General features: G+C 38.5%; 1 protein-coding gene across 1 annotated transcript; it reads right to left on the reverse strand.

Moving 5' to 3' along the window:
* Positions 1-171: 171 nt before the first annotated feature.
* Positions 172-14183, reverse strand: yme1l1b (YME1-like 1b). The gene is made up of 18 exons (XM_042497251.2): positions 13982-14183; positions 12391-12537; positions 11423-11600; positions 10551-10640; positions 10252-10361; positions 9534-9684; positions 8262-8345; positions 6932-7105; positions 6591-6743; positions 5737-5869; positions 4749-4811; positions 4434-4546; positions 3639-3794; positions 3379-3530; positions 3117-3243; positions 2162-2235; positions 1955-2041; positions 172-1855 (listed from the first exon to the last, which is right to left on the reverse strand). The coding sequence occupies exons 1-18, from the start codon at positions 14012-14014 to the stop codon at positions 1712-1714; spliced, it is 2169 nt and encodes a 722-aa protein (XP_042353185.1). The 5' UTR covers positions 14015-14183; the 3' UTR covers positions 172-1711.
* Positions 14184-16003: the final 1820 nt, after the last annotated feature.

Raw genomic sequence — 16003 nt, forward strand, 5'->3', positions numbered from 1 at the left:
GTTTTAATTTTAGCTTGACTTATTTTGAGATTTATTTTTTGTCAGTCTTGTTTAAACATTTGAATCCTGTGCATTGTATCTAATGTGTAATAAAGATGTGTGCATTTTATAGTTACATAAAGACAAATTTGAAGGAAACTCCTTCTCAGATTCCAGACACCCAAAAAAATCTAGTTTTGGTTTGATTTTATTCATCTTGGCTGCACAAACATTCATCAATCATTTGCTGTCACATTGTTGAGAGACTTTGTCAATCAACAGCAGAGAGCCATTCAATGTCATCTCAGCATAAAAGCGTAACTATACATCTATATACAACGTTCCCATTACACCCACATCATATATGTACAGCTTACCATGGATAAAAGGCCAATTAACAGAAGAAATAGTGTCTGAAATAGAGGAAAAAAACAACAGAAAAGGGAACACTATGAATTACAACATACATTGGTGGTACTTTTGACAGGAGATATACTTTTAATTAAATGTTCAAAAAGCTAAAATACGGACTACAAACACTGCTGCTGTAATATTCACTTAGAAACTGGAAACATTTTAACAGAGGCATGTCTCTGCAAGTTTCTAACTTAAATCTGTGTTGAAAAAATGTTTTATTTCATGCCAAAGATATCAGTTTAGAGCTGACATCTTAACTTCCTGTATAAACACTGGCATCTTTCTTCCACTGCACTGTGCAAAATGCGCTGAAACAGAAACATACAGCTGTCAGAAATCTCTGTTTCAAGTAACGACAAAAGGAGACGCCACAGGACAATAACTGATAACTGGCCTTGTTGTTTGTCCGAATAATCTAAAGAGTCTTTAATCCACAAATTTGTACTTACAAGAAAAAATAATAATCTTCTAAGTCTCTAAATAATTTAGGCCAACATTACAACTTAAAAAACAAAGATCCCAATGATCTATCACGACACACACGCGGCTTTTATTTGTTGCATGCTGTTTGAGGCTGAGCAGCAGCTTTTGATTGATCTGTACACGCAGCATAAACGAAATAAATTACACGAAGAGTGCACAAGTGCTTTTTGAACACTTACCCAAAGTGCGGAGACGTTATAGTTTAACTTTATACACTTCCTTCTCCAAAAGGAAAGAAAAAAAATACATGTACAGTACATTCCCCAAAAGGCCACCTTAAGAAAAGTAACAGGGACATAATGCAGAGGGGCAGGAGATGAGATTTAGGTGAAGTCTGTTGGGTGCAGTGATTAAACAGAGGCTCTTTGGGTTAAAGATGCTGCTCCCACTGACAAAACAGGAATCTAAACAGACTTTGTTGAACAAAATTTGACCAAATTTCAACTCCATTTGTTTTTATAAAGAAATCCTACATCGATGCTTTTTTACATTCATGTGTTATTTCCTCTCACCAACTTATAAAGTGACCTGAGCAGCATCCTTTAAATTTCATCACATAGTGAATCTGTGCAACATTACCTCTGAACACAAGAAAGTCACGTTTAAGTGCGACACAAAACGAAAAACTACCAATCTGGGAATACTGGTGAGATTACAGGAAGGTGACAGCATGACGACGTGACACAGTCCCACATGAGCATTTGTTAAGAGACTTCTTACTCTGATTAACTGCTCACGATCTGAGTCCATCCCTCCTTCACGACCCCTGAGCTTCTTCAAATCCCTCCCCCAGCCCGTCAATACCTCCTGATTGTTGCCCTCCTGTCACGTTTCATCTGGTCTCCAGCGTCTTGCCCTCCAGGACCAGCTGGATCTCTTTGGCGTCCAGAGTCTCGTACATGAGCAGAGCGTCTGCCAGGTTTTTGTGCTCTTTGGTGTGAGACTTCAGCAGAGCTTTGGCTCGCTCGTAAGACTCCTGGAGAGGGTAAGAGAAAAGATGGTTATAAAATAGGTTTAACAAGAGCTGCTTGGAGTTGTGTTTTGTTCTGCTGTCCTAAAAAAACACCACACAGACCTTTAATAAGATCCTGACTTCCTGCTCCACAGCTGCTTGTGTCTCTGGGCTCTGGGCCGTCATGTCGGTGTAAGTCATCACACCCAGCTGAGGGGACAACAAGAGGAAACTAATAAATGCACGCACAATTATGGCAAGGCCGTAGACTGTGATGCATGTGCAGTACGAATATTAACAGCTTTTAAAGTCCTTCTCAAGTTATCCTACCTTTTCACACATTCCATATCTGGTCACCATCATCTTAGCGATCTTTGTGGCGCTGTCAAAGTCGCTTGATGCACCTGGAAAAACAGATTCAACATGAGACGCATTTCAACTCAAAGTTTAAGGGACTTTTTCACCCAGTAAATGCTTTTCGAGGAGCTAAAAGGTTCGCTCAGCCCACTGTTATCTGCATTTCAACTGTGGTTCAAAGACCCCTGATGATCAGGCAAATTATTCCAGTAACGTATGAAAAAGCAGCGTGAGAGGATGAGGGCTGCTGCTGACTGCAGGACTGAACACACTCTGCAGCCTGCAGCTCAGTTTCACCAGAAAACATGTTAAAAATCCTCTCAGGTTTACTGCTGCTGAGTATTACTTTAAGTTGACGTCACAAATAAAATGCAGAGCAGGGGGGAAAAGGGGCGTCTGGTCAGTAAATCGTCTGCTGAGTGTTTGATGATTATTTAATTGTGCTGTAGAATGTAGCCGTTGCAAAACCATCAGAAAATAACAATTAATTTCTCCCACTCACTGGCTTTCTCACACCTCAGAGCTGTCTCTTTCTCTCCACTCGCTGCTGCAATCTCGCTCTCTTTTCCTCTGTCTTTTCTTAAATGAGGCAGGAAGCCGACAGCAAAGCATAACTTTATTTATGTTATTACACCAAAAAAATTCCAAACCTCACACTGAAATGTCCAGTACTTTCAGAAAGTACTATCCCCCAACCAGGGACTTTTTGGTGTGCAAAACAATGTCCCCAGAACTCATTAAAGTACCTGTCCCTGCAGTCAAAATTCAATGAGTGTCTTGTCCCAGGGGACAGTTCATGCAGTCGATAAGTTGCCTTTTTAAATTCTAGCCTTTCAACCACCTTCTTCATGTAAAAGAATCAAAAGTTTCCCACATTGTACCTCTTATGTTAAAACATTTTTTGACCCGTTTAGGAACTCTTTCTTACCGGTTGTGATGTACTCATGGCCGAATATAATCTCCTCTGCCACACGGCCGCCCATGCTGACGTCCATCTGAGCCAGCAGCTGAGAGCGAGTCTCACTCCAGCGATCGTTTTCGGGGAGCATCGACACCTGAGGAGACGTAGAGGATGGAGTAAAAAATTAAGAGATGATAGGCTGTACGAACATTAAGGGAATGACGATTTGCACTAACACTTGTGCATGCAGAGTTTAATGATTTAGTTTCTAATCTCTGGGTTTCCTTACATGTCCCAGACTGGGGCCTCTGGGCATGATGGTGGCCTTGTTAATCGGCATGGCGTCTTTGGTGTAGTAAGCTACAATGGCATGGCCTGATTCATGATACGCTGTGATGAGCTTGTTCTTCTTGTCTATTTCTGCACTCCTTCTCTCAGGGCCTAGAAAAAAAAGATACAAACAACATACAATCAGGACAAGGATTAGCAGAAAGATTAATCTTATGATCAAATTTGCAGGGAAACAGTGGAAGCCTCCTCAGTTCTCACCCATGAGGATTTTGTCTTTAGCAAACTCCAGCTCCTTTAAGGTCACCATGTCTTTGCCATCGACCGCTGCCTTCAGGGCAGCCTGGTTGACCAGATTTTCCAGGTCAGCGCCAGAGAAGCCCACTGTGCCCCGGGCAATTATTTTGGCCTCAATGGCTGCAGAGATAACATGCGACATCAGCAAAGATCTCACGGTATTTAAAAGGAGTCGACTACTGGGCGACTAATCTAATAAAATCAAAGTATATAGCAAACGTTCAGCCAATGAAGTCAGCTTAAAAAATGTGTTCTGTGTGTTCAGTGTCAGGACAACCGCACCACGGCATACACACAACTGTGGGCTCTGTCTTTTAGTGGTTTAAATATCTTAAACCTACAGAGCTCCGGAGGTGACATGGACGTGTGTTTGTTTTTTTTAAACACATGTGAGAATTACTACATGCGTCATTAGAGGCTGCAAAGTGTATTTTATTTGTTGCATTTGTCTTTTTTAAACAGGTAAAAGGAACTGGGTGGGCTATAATCTTTCAAATATAATCACTATTAATGAAATTAAGAAATTCTAAGACAGAAACAGCCTTTTAATGACAAGACAGGAGCTGCTATCACTTTTTGGCAGGTAAAAAAAGTGCATTTTATGTGTTTTGCAGTTGTAATAGTGATTCATGCGCGTGTTTAAAAAAAGAAAAAATCACATCCATCCATGTCAGAAATACCATACCAATAAATTTGTAAAAACAAAAATATATATATGTATTGTGGCAGATTCAGGATTATCAGATGCTGGTGTCACACCTGGATCCACTTTAATCTTCTTCAGATACCAGTTGAGGATCTCTGTGCGTCCCTTCACGTCTGGTTTGGGGACAGTCACCTGCATGTCGAAACGTCCCGGGCGGATCAGGGCGCTAAAAAACGAGATCAGCTGGTTAGTAAAATGCCAGCATCAACACAGTGCAGCTGCATCTAAAACAGCCTCTGGGTTTTTAGTCATTTCTTTGTTACTGAGAAGGAGAGCAGCGACTCTGAGGGTTGCAAAACTCGACGTAAATGTGCATCGTAAGCTGTGACATTTTCACAGGACGGAGAAAGATTCAGAGGTAAACATACTTATCCAAAGCCTCTGGGAAGTTGGTTGCTCCGATGATGATCACGCCTTCATTTGGCTTAAACCTGCAAAATAATATCACAGCGTGCATTCAAGTCAGTGTCTGCAATGCAAAAACTTTTTTCCACCATACAATAACCTTTATTCTGGCATTGTGTAGTTGTCTAATTCTCTCTTAGCTTGTTTTTATTTTCTTTTTTGTTGCTCTTTAATGACTGTTTTTAATTGTATTTCAGTATCCTTTATAATGTGTTAATTTAACATTTTGTCTCTGTTTTTGATGTTTTATGTAGTGCACTTTGAATTGCCTTGCTGGTGAAATTGACCACATAAATAAACTTGGCCTACTTTAATTTATTTTTTGCTTCGACCAACGCCGACATGTACTGTATACATTTGTAATTCAAATATTATCTGTAGCTGTATAAGCCAAATACAGGTCAAGGTGCAAACAGTCAACAGGATCGCTTAAAGGATTGATTTTATTTGTCATACATTTAATTTACTGGCTTAGTTAAGAAAATACATTCTTTTGTGGGTATTTTATGGATTCTTTATAAAAATGTATTTATATTTACAATACCAAAATATCACATTATCACACTATCACATCATAAAATTAAATATATCACAAGTGAAGATTTTAACCATAGCAGCAACTCTTCTGTGCACACATGCATTGTAAAGCGGTCTCTGTGAACATTTTCAAACGACAGCTAAAAACCTTTTTATGTAGTCTGGCTTTGAATTTATGTAATTTTAGTAATTATTATTTTATATAAATTCTCTAATTTTTACTACTCTTACTGGTCTCTGTACTTTTTACTTTTTATAAAAGTCTTTTATGTCTGTGTTTTGTTTGTCTTATTATTATTATTATTATTATTATTATAAACCTCCCATTAATGCGAAGACAAAAATTGCTTACAACTCCTCACTCGCTGCATGTGGAAAATATAAAAAATGCAACATGTAATTTTAGGAGATTACCCGTCCATCTCAGCAAGCAGCTGGTTGATCGTCTGTCTGGAGTAAGGGTGCATGGGAGACTCGATCCTTTTCCCACCAACACTGTCCAGTTCATCAATGAAGATCACACAGGGAGCATTAGCTTTAGCCTCCCCTAAAAAAAAAACAGACAAATAATTTAAAAAAACAACCAAAAAAGGAAACCAAAACATTCAGCAGTATTATACAGCATATTAAACTGTAATAATTACTGTTCTTTGCCGCAATCATGCAGCACATGTATCAGCTGAACTCAAACTGCTCTCAAATGGTTTCTAATTGTAACTAAATTAAAAAGGCTCTTTATTATTAAGTTGTATTTCCAGCTAATATTTGAGAATTTTCATTTTTTTAATTTTGTATTTAAATATTCTGTTGAGTACTTGTGAATTTCACCTCAATGAATTATTTTTATTTGCTGTTATCTTTATTTTCCTGTGGAAATTATCTTTTTTGCACTTCAAGTCATTTTAACGGTTTATCTTATTTTATCTTGGTTTATATTGTTTACTGTGGTGAATCTGAAGCTACCCTGTAATTTTTTTCTAGACAGTAAAAGATGAGTTTTGATGATGCTTCATATAACTTTTTGGGCATGATTTGTAACTAGTTGTGTCGCCGGATGTCAGGTGACGGTTCATGTGTAAAATCTGTTGTTTAGGAGCTGAGGTGCAGAACGTGAGATGCAATTTATGCATCATTTTTGTCTTCTCCAGACCGAATTAAATGCCCGAAACCAGTCCTTGTGTCTGCCTCCATGCCCTAACCACATCCTTCACATAAAGAAAGGGAAACAAAAAGGTTGATTTTGATATTAAATATTAATAAAATCTCACTGAAAAGGTTCCTGATGCGGCTGGCTCCCACTCCAACAAACATCTCGTCAAACTCAGACCCTGAGGCGTAGTAGAACGGCACATCCGCCTCTCCCGCCACCGCTCTGGCCAGGAGGGTCTTTCCAGTCCCCGGAGGACCAACCAGTAAAACCCCTGAAGAAGAGGAGAAGGAAATGAGGAGTAATGAGAAAGAAATGCAGAAACAGACCTCTGAATGGAATCGTGCAATCACCACCTGAGCTGTAAACTCATCAAACTTTAACAAATATGCAAGTGAAGAATTTATGGAAATCACAGAACTTTTTGTCCAGTTTCAAATACAATATAAAGGACCGCCCTACCTTTTGGCAGCTTTCCTCCCAAAGCTGTGAACTTCTGCGGGTTCTTCAGGAACTCCACCACTTCCTGCAGCTCGTTCTTTGCTTCCTCCACCCCTTTGACGTGCTCAAAGGTCACGTTTTTCATCTGGACGGGGTCGACGGCAGAGTCCAGGCCTGATGTGGTTCGGAACCGTACTATCCAAAATGGTTAGATTAAAGTTCGAAATCACACTGCATGGCACGGTTAATGAACTCACACAAACACACACACACACACGCAGTGTCTGTTACTGAGGATTATTTAAAAGCTGCACCAAACGCATTTATAAGTGATTCAAAACTGCATGTTAGAGTTTGTTGCTGTTGTTGCCTGCAAAGTGCAGAAAGTGGCCGAGTTATATCGAGCATTATTCTTCTGTTTAAGAGTTAATACTCGAGCTGCAAAGATGAATCGATTAATTGCTGACTCGTGACTGATGAAGGACTAATGGCTGAAACGCACAGGCATGCTTTTATCGTTATAATGAGGCTCTGGCCCTCTTGAGTGCCTCAGATTTTTCCAATAATCCAGAAGGCTGTAGATCCCCAAACTGAAGAGCACCAGAGGGACACCTGCTTCTTTTTCCACAGCCGAGCAGCACTCCTTTCACTTTGTTTTTTTCAAGTCAGAAGAAGGCGTTTTATTTTGTTTTTGTTTCGTTTTTAGGGGTTCAAAGAACCACATCACTTTACTTTGGATCAACCTGAACACACAGACGCTGCTGCCATGAACATACTTTGCAAGGGGGTTTAGCAATGAGGAAATACTCCTGAAAATGTCTCTTCAAAGTCCGGATGCTGATAATAAGCTCTTGATTCTGGGCTACAATCAGGAGTATTTCCTTATCGCTAAGTTTATTTGCTGTGGGATGAATACACGGAAGATGCTCAATTTGAGTAATTTTTTCAGAGAAAAATGTCTAATTCCAGCTTCTAAAATGAGAATATTTTCTTTTTTCTGGTTAACTAAAGTTCTTTGGGTTGTGGACAAAACAAGACATTTCAGGATGTCATCTTGGGCTTTGGGAAATACTGATAAAGATTTCTCACCATTTTCTAACATTTTATAGTACAAGCAACTAATCGATTAATCGAGAAAGTAATCAAAAGATGAATGAAGCAATGAAGCAAATCGTCAGTTGCAGCCTTCGTGAATGTGTGTTCAATATGCATCGATTAGTTAAGCAGTCAAATGCTGAGCTTCATTTTTAAGATTAATATCTTCATATATTAAAATGTTAACACTTCAGAGGTGCTTTCATGTACGTCATGAAATTCAAAAGCAGCTTTAGAGGAGAAAAGGAGCCTTTACCCGATATGAAGGGGGTCTTGGAGATACCGTAGAGTCCAACAAGCAGCAGCACCAGCAGGATGAGACGAGTCCTCCTCAGAGAGTCTGAGCAGGAAAACTACACATCAGTACTGTTTAAAGCTTAAAGCCTCTGGAAACAAGGCTTGAAATAGTAAGAATACACAAATCATATCAAAGTGGAGTTTCTCATTATGTATCTACAAAAATCTGAGTCAAAATAAATATTCCCAGCTATTGGAAAGTAGAGTTCAAATCAGCTCATTTTGAGGATAAAAGCATTTTTAAAGACTGTGTGGGCGTGACAGATCATGCTTTGATTGACACATCCTTTGGTCCCACCTTTGTCAACTGTCTCTCGTCTCCATGACGACAGCCATGGAGCAAAGAAGAGTCAGTGTGGTACAGCTCTGTCTTTTCCAGCCCTCTGACTCTGGCTGCGTTCGTAAATCCAATCTGATGCTCTACACTAAAGTGAGAGAGCTGCGGTTCGAAGCCACGGAGCGCTCTATTTCTCCGTGAATCAACAAACGGCTAAGTTCATCACACGTTTGGCGTTTTGCTGCTGCTTCTCCTCAGACAGAGTCACCCAGAGTCGCTCTGACACGCCCAGAGTGTGCTGCTCTGCAATACATGCAAAGAAAGTTCCAGCGTGGGAGGAACTTTTACTTTGTAAAACCTCAGGGAGCTATTTTTATTCATTTTTTTAATTTAAATTTTCACTGAACTTAATAATAAAAAGTTGCAGGAAACTCGCTGTATATGATGTTGAAAGTTTCTGTTTTGATAAAACATTTGCTAAATACATGTAAACACAGTTTTGTGTTGGAGTTTGTTGTATTCCAAAATTCAAAATTTTGACAGATTTTCATTTTTATTGTAAATGCATACCAGCTCCAAATATCAGTTATCGTCTCATTAACTGGTATTGGCCCTGAATTACCACTGTCGGTTCACCCCTACAAAGGAGAGTTGAGGGATTTCAGTTTGGCATTTTAAATTAATATCAACTGACACCTGACTTTGAATTTTTGATTGGCTTTATCCATATTATGTGATATGGATCGGGGATAACCACGCCCAAATCAACCCAGCTTCAGGAAACTGAAAAAACTAAAATGACAATATTTCAAATTTGGATTGAGGCTAATGTCTGATCATGTTTCAAGCTTTTTAATATGCCCTAAATTACATATTAAAAAGGTTTTGGGTGATTTGGGGTCCCAGAAGCTTTAAAAATAGAATAAAGGTTGAGTAATTTGTATTAAAACTTGCCTTGTGTGCGCTGTGTCAGCGCTTGGGCTTTCAGAAAACCCTCGGCGAAGCCCTTCTTGAACGCATCCTGCTGTCCGTCAGGTAAGTTCTTGCTCTTCAACAGGCTGTCGAGACTTTCAACTTCAAACCCCTTGTCACGTGTCAGGAAGCCCTGCAGCACGAGGTAATGTTGGTCAGCTTTATTCACAAAACTGAAATACACCACGACCTTTATCACACCTTTACTCTCAAGGCTACGATCTTGACACGCTTTGCAGGCCTGAAAACTGGAGTTGCACCTGCTCTGCCTTTATTTTTAGATTCCTGAAAGGGCAGAAAAGCTGGAGGCTCCTTTTGTGTTTGTGTCAACCGCAAAGCAAGCTGCTGTCAATTTTCTGAGGTAGCTGCATAACCGATAACTGATTAACTAAGAGAAAGCATACTAACTAGTAACTATTTTAGTCATGAAATTTTAGGCCCGTTGACTCGGGGTAGACAAAACACCAATTGGCAACTCTTGCCCTCAATGTTTCTTGTGTGAAAGAGATCCAATGGGAGGCAGGCCCATCTCTGCTTCTATCTGACTAGAAAGCAGAGAAGAAAATGGCAATAATGTGGTGCAGCAGAAACATTCATTTTTTTAAGATCATCTGTCTCGTATACTATGATTAAGTTCTTGTTATACAGGGTACCAACTGTAGCTTAAAGCGTGAAAGCGTGTGAACATCTGAGTATTTACCCTCATGAAAGATGGTGTGAACCCTTCAGATTCCAGGGGGCGTTCAGGGGCTGACTGCAGTCGTCTGGTTTTGTTCCTTAAAGTTTTAAAGCCTCTGCTCGGGACCCACACTGAAAATAAACAATAAGCATTTTAAAAAGACAACAGTGTTTCCACAGCGTTTAACTTTGCCAGATTAAATCAGAATGACAATCAGCTGGAATATTTATTATTCTGTCTGTAATGTCATTTACATACAAACCAGCTCTAATAATTCATTAGTAACAGCTGAAAGCTCCAGTATTTTACTGCATAATTACCTGGCCAGTGTTGCAGCTCTGTGCACACAGTCTGAAGAGGTGAAGGGTGCTGCCTGGTATAAGACAGGGGCATTGCACCACACGAGAAGCCTGGGAACAGAGGACAAAGTTAAACTGTTAACTCTAAGATACCTTTGGGAAAAAGTGCTAGCAGGGGCCTTGTTGCTTGTAATTTGAGACCTGAAAAAATTGGGTTGATTTCTTTAAAAAACATGGGAAAATAAATGAGCAACAAAAAAAGAAATGACTCAGAAATATATAAATAAATAGATAAAAGACCTAAAAATCAGTGTAAAAACAAAGAAAAAAAGTCAAAGTTAAAAACAAACAAGGATCTTGCCTAAAATTGTTTAAAATATTCTAATTTAAAAATTAAAATAATTTTCAAACACGATTTTAATGTGTTATTTTGATACTTAAAAATACTGCTTTTTCTCCAGCTTTTTTTATACCTAGACATTTATCCCTAGCTTTAAAAAAAATCTACATATTTTTTGCAATTTGTAAAACATTTCTTGTCACATTAACCCATGTTTTTGAAAGAAATCAAACCAATGTGCTCAGATTTCAAAGGTTTAAATAGTTGTGAAAGGTGTGTGAAAGCAACAAAAAAAAAGTGATGTCACTCCAGGTTTCAACAGGCTGAGAGAGTGAAAGGATCTTGGGTTGCTTATCATCTCCAGTAACTGAAAACTCTGTAATTTTACACAGTCAAGTGAAACACAATATTTTATCATCATACTTAAGCTTAAACAACACATTTAAACGCAGACTGCTGGATTCATTCATCAATCGGAGATCATGAGAAAGTCGGGCAGGAGCACCAGCACCAGTACGGAGGGCCAGTTTAACACAAAGATGGAGATCCTCACCATGCTTATTGTAGTAAAAGGAGTATGAAGACAGATGTGACGTGTTCCAGGCCGTCTGTCCACCCAGTGGAAGTGGCGCCTCTTGCGAACTCAAGCGTGGTAACACACTGTTCACCAGCTCATCCAGCTGCCGCACTCCCAGGTCTGATAAGCCGAGCTCGCGCAGGTTCCACGTGGGCTGCACACGCGTACATTACAACATGTAGTGGATGAGATTTGATTTACATTCCTCGCAAAGTTATTCTAGAACAAGTTTTTTATAAAAACATTTTTTTTTTTATTGCAAAAAGAAAATAGTTTATTTTTATCTTCTTAAAATTATTTTAAAAATCAAAAAGAAATCAAAAATATTACTTAACAAGGTCAACAAAAAAGAATTAGCAAGAAATTGGTGAAAAGTTACAAGAAAATTATACTTGAAAAAACAAACAAGAAAATAAATCAAAAACTTGCCAGACAGTGCTACCAAAACATGAGCGAGACCAAACAATGGTAGATTTCAGAATAAAAACAATAAAGCCAATAAAACTAAACAATAAAAATGAAATGAAAATGACAAAAAGACAATATCACACCAAAAGTAAGCCTATAAAGATGGGTTTTTAAGAGGTGATGCAAAAGAAGTCACTGATCCGGGGAGACTCGTGCAGGTTCGTAAAAAGCCGAGGGGCCCTGATAGCAAAGGCTTAATTATCTTTAGATTTAAGCCAAGACTTTGAGACGGTAAGAAAGGCCTCATCTGGACATCTACAGCTGCAAACTGGCTCATATGGCATCAACATTTCTATTATGTAGCTTTGGGCCAGATGTTTAAAAGGGATCATCAAACTTTAATATAAATTCTAAAACGAACAGGGAGTGTGAGAGTATTGATTTAATTCTGGAGAAAAATTGATTATTTTAATGGCAGCATTGTACTGTCTCTGAATAGACACAGCAGTTACAGTTAAAGTCCCACTGAAGTTTACCTCTGTGCGGTGTAGGTCTGACTCTGAGGCATGCTCCTTGTGTTTTCTTGATTTGCAGGAGGTGCTGCTGCTGCTGCTGCTGCTGCTCCCCACGGAGCTCTTCATCGAGTGGAGGACATTGATGAGGTGGCTCAGAGGTACAGTCACCTGTAAGCAGACAGTCAGTAAATCACAGCTATCATTCATGTAAAATTATCGTCCCGCATCATATTGAATGTGAACGTGTGTATATAGGGGTAGGAATAAATAAGTGCATTTCTTCCTACTCTTCTCGAACATGTGTTATTTGTTTATTGAGATTAATGTATAGGTTTTGTATAGGTCTTCTTTTATTTGTTGTTTTTTTTAATTGTGCTTGGCTGTCAGGCTTTTATTTGAGTGTTTTGTTTTGATTTTCTTCTTTTTTTTTAATGTTCGAGGTAAAGATTCATTCAAATTCAAATTTGTTATGTAGTCTGAAGGGAGATTACATTGAGACAACAGAAACTACTCACATGAAAAGTACATCAGCTAGCTGGTGTTACGGTCAGCATGATCTAAATCAAGCTTATAATCTACCCAGCACCAAAAAAAACAACAAAAAAGCCACATACAGGTGATTACCACCTGTCAGTAGAAAGGCTGGCTGAACTGTTTTTATATAAATATATATATCCTTCTTTTTCTCCTTTAGAAATCAGTCACTTCATATATGACTTAAGCAAAGTTAGAGATTCAATCAGATAACAAAAAACAAACAAAAAAAACGGAACACTGCAAACGAGACAATAATAACAAAAAAGAAAGACAAAGAACCATGCAGGACAAACGATAAACAGATATATATATATATATATATATATATATATATATATATACGCGGACTAGCGAACCAAAGTATCCGACAAAAATATGAATTTTTAAAAGTGTCCAGTGTTTTCTCAGCTTTGTCATCTTTCAGTCCGTGTAGTGTTTATATATTATGTCTATATCTATTTTGAATGTATGTATTTTCGGTTTCTTTTGAATCCATATACATTTAAGAAATACGTTAATTTAAAAACATATTTTTCTCGACTATTAACTCCATTCTCATACAAAATTATCATTATCAATATCTCTTGAACCAGTCAATGCTTTTAAGAAATGTTCTGTTTCTATCCAAAGTAATAACAAAAATACTTTCACTTTCATTCTTACATAAGACACAAGCTTCATCCACATTTCTACGTTTATGAAGTGATACTTATAATATTTATAAACGTGTAAATCACCAGTCAAACACGTCGCTCATTGACGCAGTTCCGCATCTGACAGCAGCTAAGGACACTGAGCGCTGACCACAACAGAAGCTAACGTTAGCTCAAACTTATCCCAACTCTCAGTCTTTATTTAGCTCAATAACAGGTAAATAGAAAGATGACAATATTGCCACAATGTCCACTGACGTGAAGGTAAATCCTTGTCAAATCAACAGAGGTCGACAGCAGTTTGGGTCTTAAGAGAACAAGCTAAGGTTAAATTAGCTCGCTAGCAGGCTAACGCTAAACTCAGCGGAGTTAGAACCAAAACAACAACAGTGCTAACGTTAGCTCGGCCTAACGGCTCTTACCTGCGGCTGGACAGTCATTGACAGAGAAAACATTTTTTAATCCTCGCTGGTACACGACAGCCGATACGCTACGCAACTTTCCCCGCTGCCCCTGGGAGTTAAAGGTCCGTATTTCTGCCGCTTTATCTCTCTGTAGCAGGCATAGCAGGACGAGCTGCGAACTTCAGCGGCACCAAATAAACCGGAAGTGACCTCGAGGTGTTGCGACAAATTTGGTATCCTCGGTAAAATGTGTTCCCGTTTTTCTTGGCTAAGTTTATAGTTCCGCTAAACTTTTAAATCCCGAGCAAACTGGTTAGATTTCTTTCAAAAACATGGGGGAAATGCCATTAATAACTTGGTAAGAAATGTTACACAAATTAGTAGATTAAAAACTATATATAAAGAAATAAAAGCTTGGGCAAAACTATTTTTTAATATTATTAAGGCATTATTTCTTTCTTTCTATTGCGCGATTATTTAAATTTTGTACACACACACACACATATTGTTTTAGAGAAGTTGTAATGAGGACATAATATATACATGTATTGCTTTATGTCTCTGTATGAAGATACAAAGAATACAGAAAACATGTACAATGTTTTAAAACAGCAAAAAAGTCAAAACAAAATGGCTTATTCTGACTGAAGTCAACATTTAGTGTGAAACACGAAATCATATAACCATAACAAAAGGTAGCTCAAACAATCAGTACTGAGCTTTGGACATATTTTGAATGCTACCTGTTGTAAACACACCAGAAGATTAGTATAGTAAATCCCATACTGCCTGAGAGTGTGAATTGTTTCAATATGAAATGTTAATTTACTCAGCAGAATATTAGGTGAGAAGACATATATGTGTTAAAACAGCATGCTGTTGGGGGTTTAAATGACTACATGTTGAAACAGCCACTGAATGAATATGTACTTTGTTTAACGTCAGTATGAATAAAACCAAAGTGAGGTCGGCCTGCAATCATGGCAGAGCAAAATATGCCTTACCTTTATGAATGATGTTTTTATATATTTCATTTCCAGCTGCTTCAAAGTGCATTTTTCCCCCGTGGGATTGCACCTACATGAAAATCAAAATGTATTTAATCTATCACTTTTTCACCTGTATGCTATGATTTTAATAAAGTGCAGTTCATGTTAAGTTAATGGACACGTGCATTCAAACTTATGTGTTGACCCAAATGACTCAGACAGGACTTTTTCTCATTAGTTGCTACAACTGTGTGACTTTTCTTTCTAAACATGGGCTCATATTCTCCACAGGCAGCATGAGGGCCTCTAGTCCCCAGAGAGATGGAGGTAAAGGTAAAGGACTGTTATTTTAGCCAAGGACACAAAGCATTATTTACGATGGACATGAAACATTTCTCATCAGTCAGGGAAAGATTACACAGCTCGATTAAATTCTATGCAAAAAAAAATCAAGGTTTTTTTACAGATCAACACTAAGGATTTTTGCTTAGTTCAATGTCACTTTGACTCTGCTGCCACCCCCTGGTCACACATCAAAAATAAACTCCAGAATAACCAAAACAAGTTTGTCACGCTCATTTCCATCTTGATTCGGCATTTTTTTGGCAACTTATTTGGCCTCCAGTTGGAAGAATCGTTTTGCTGCTGCCCCCGTCCACAGCAGAACATGTGGCATGACTCCTGCCTGCTGACTCACATCTACTGGACTCATAAAGGGCTCCCACATGTTTTTCCAAAACTTTCCCATAACTTTTTATTAATATTTTATCCCATTTCCATGACTTTGAAACATGCATATCCCATGCATTGCGAATAAACAATACTCAATTTATGGCCTGCAGGCCAAATCTAAGGTGCCAGAGTGCATGAAACAGCATCAAAATAGAGCTAGATCAAAAAAAGTGCATGTGGAGGATCCCTGCACCCCCCAGACTGAGGTCCCAGTTAAGATCCGAATGTCCTTAAAATCCTAAAGATTTCCTGAAATCCCTAAAACATCCTAAAATCCGAGAAATGCCATCATTTTTTTCTCTCTTCTTTTCTTTGCTGG

Source organism: Plectropomus leopardus, chromosome 12, assembly GCF_026936395.1.
Source record: "Plectropomus leopardus strain MGB_pleo_1.0 chromosome 12, ASM2693639v1, whole genome shotgun sequence".
In the NCBI taxonomy this organism is placed as follows: domain Eukaryota; kingdom Metazoa; phylum Chordata; class Actinopteri; order Perciformes; family Serranidae; genus Plectropomus; species Plectropomus leopardus.

Coding starts and splice junctions, on each gene's coding strand:
- yme1l1b (XM_042497251.2), bottom strand. CDS start 14,014: ATGTTTTCTCTGTCAATGACTGTCCAGCCGCAG. Junction 11,601..12,390: donor CAGACCTACACCGCACAGAG/GTAAACTTCAGT, acceptor ACGCGTGTGCAG/CCCACGTGGAACCTGCGCGA. Junction 2,042..2,161: donor GATATGGAATGTGTGAAAAG/GTAGGATAACTT, acceptor TTGTCCCCTCAG/CTGGGTGTGATGACTTACAC.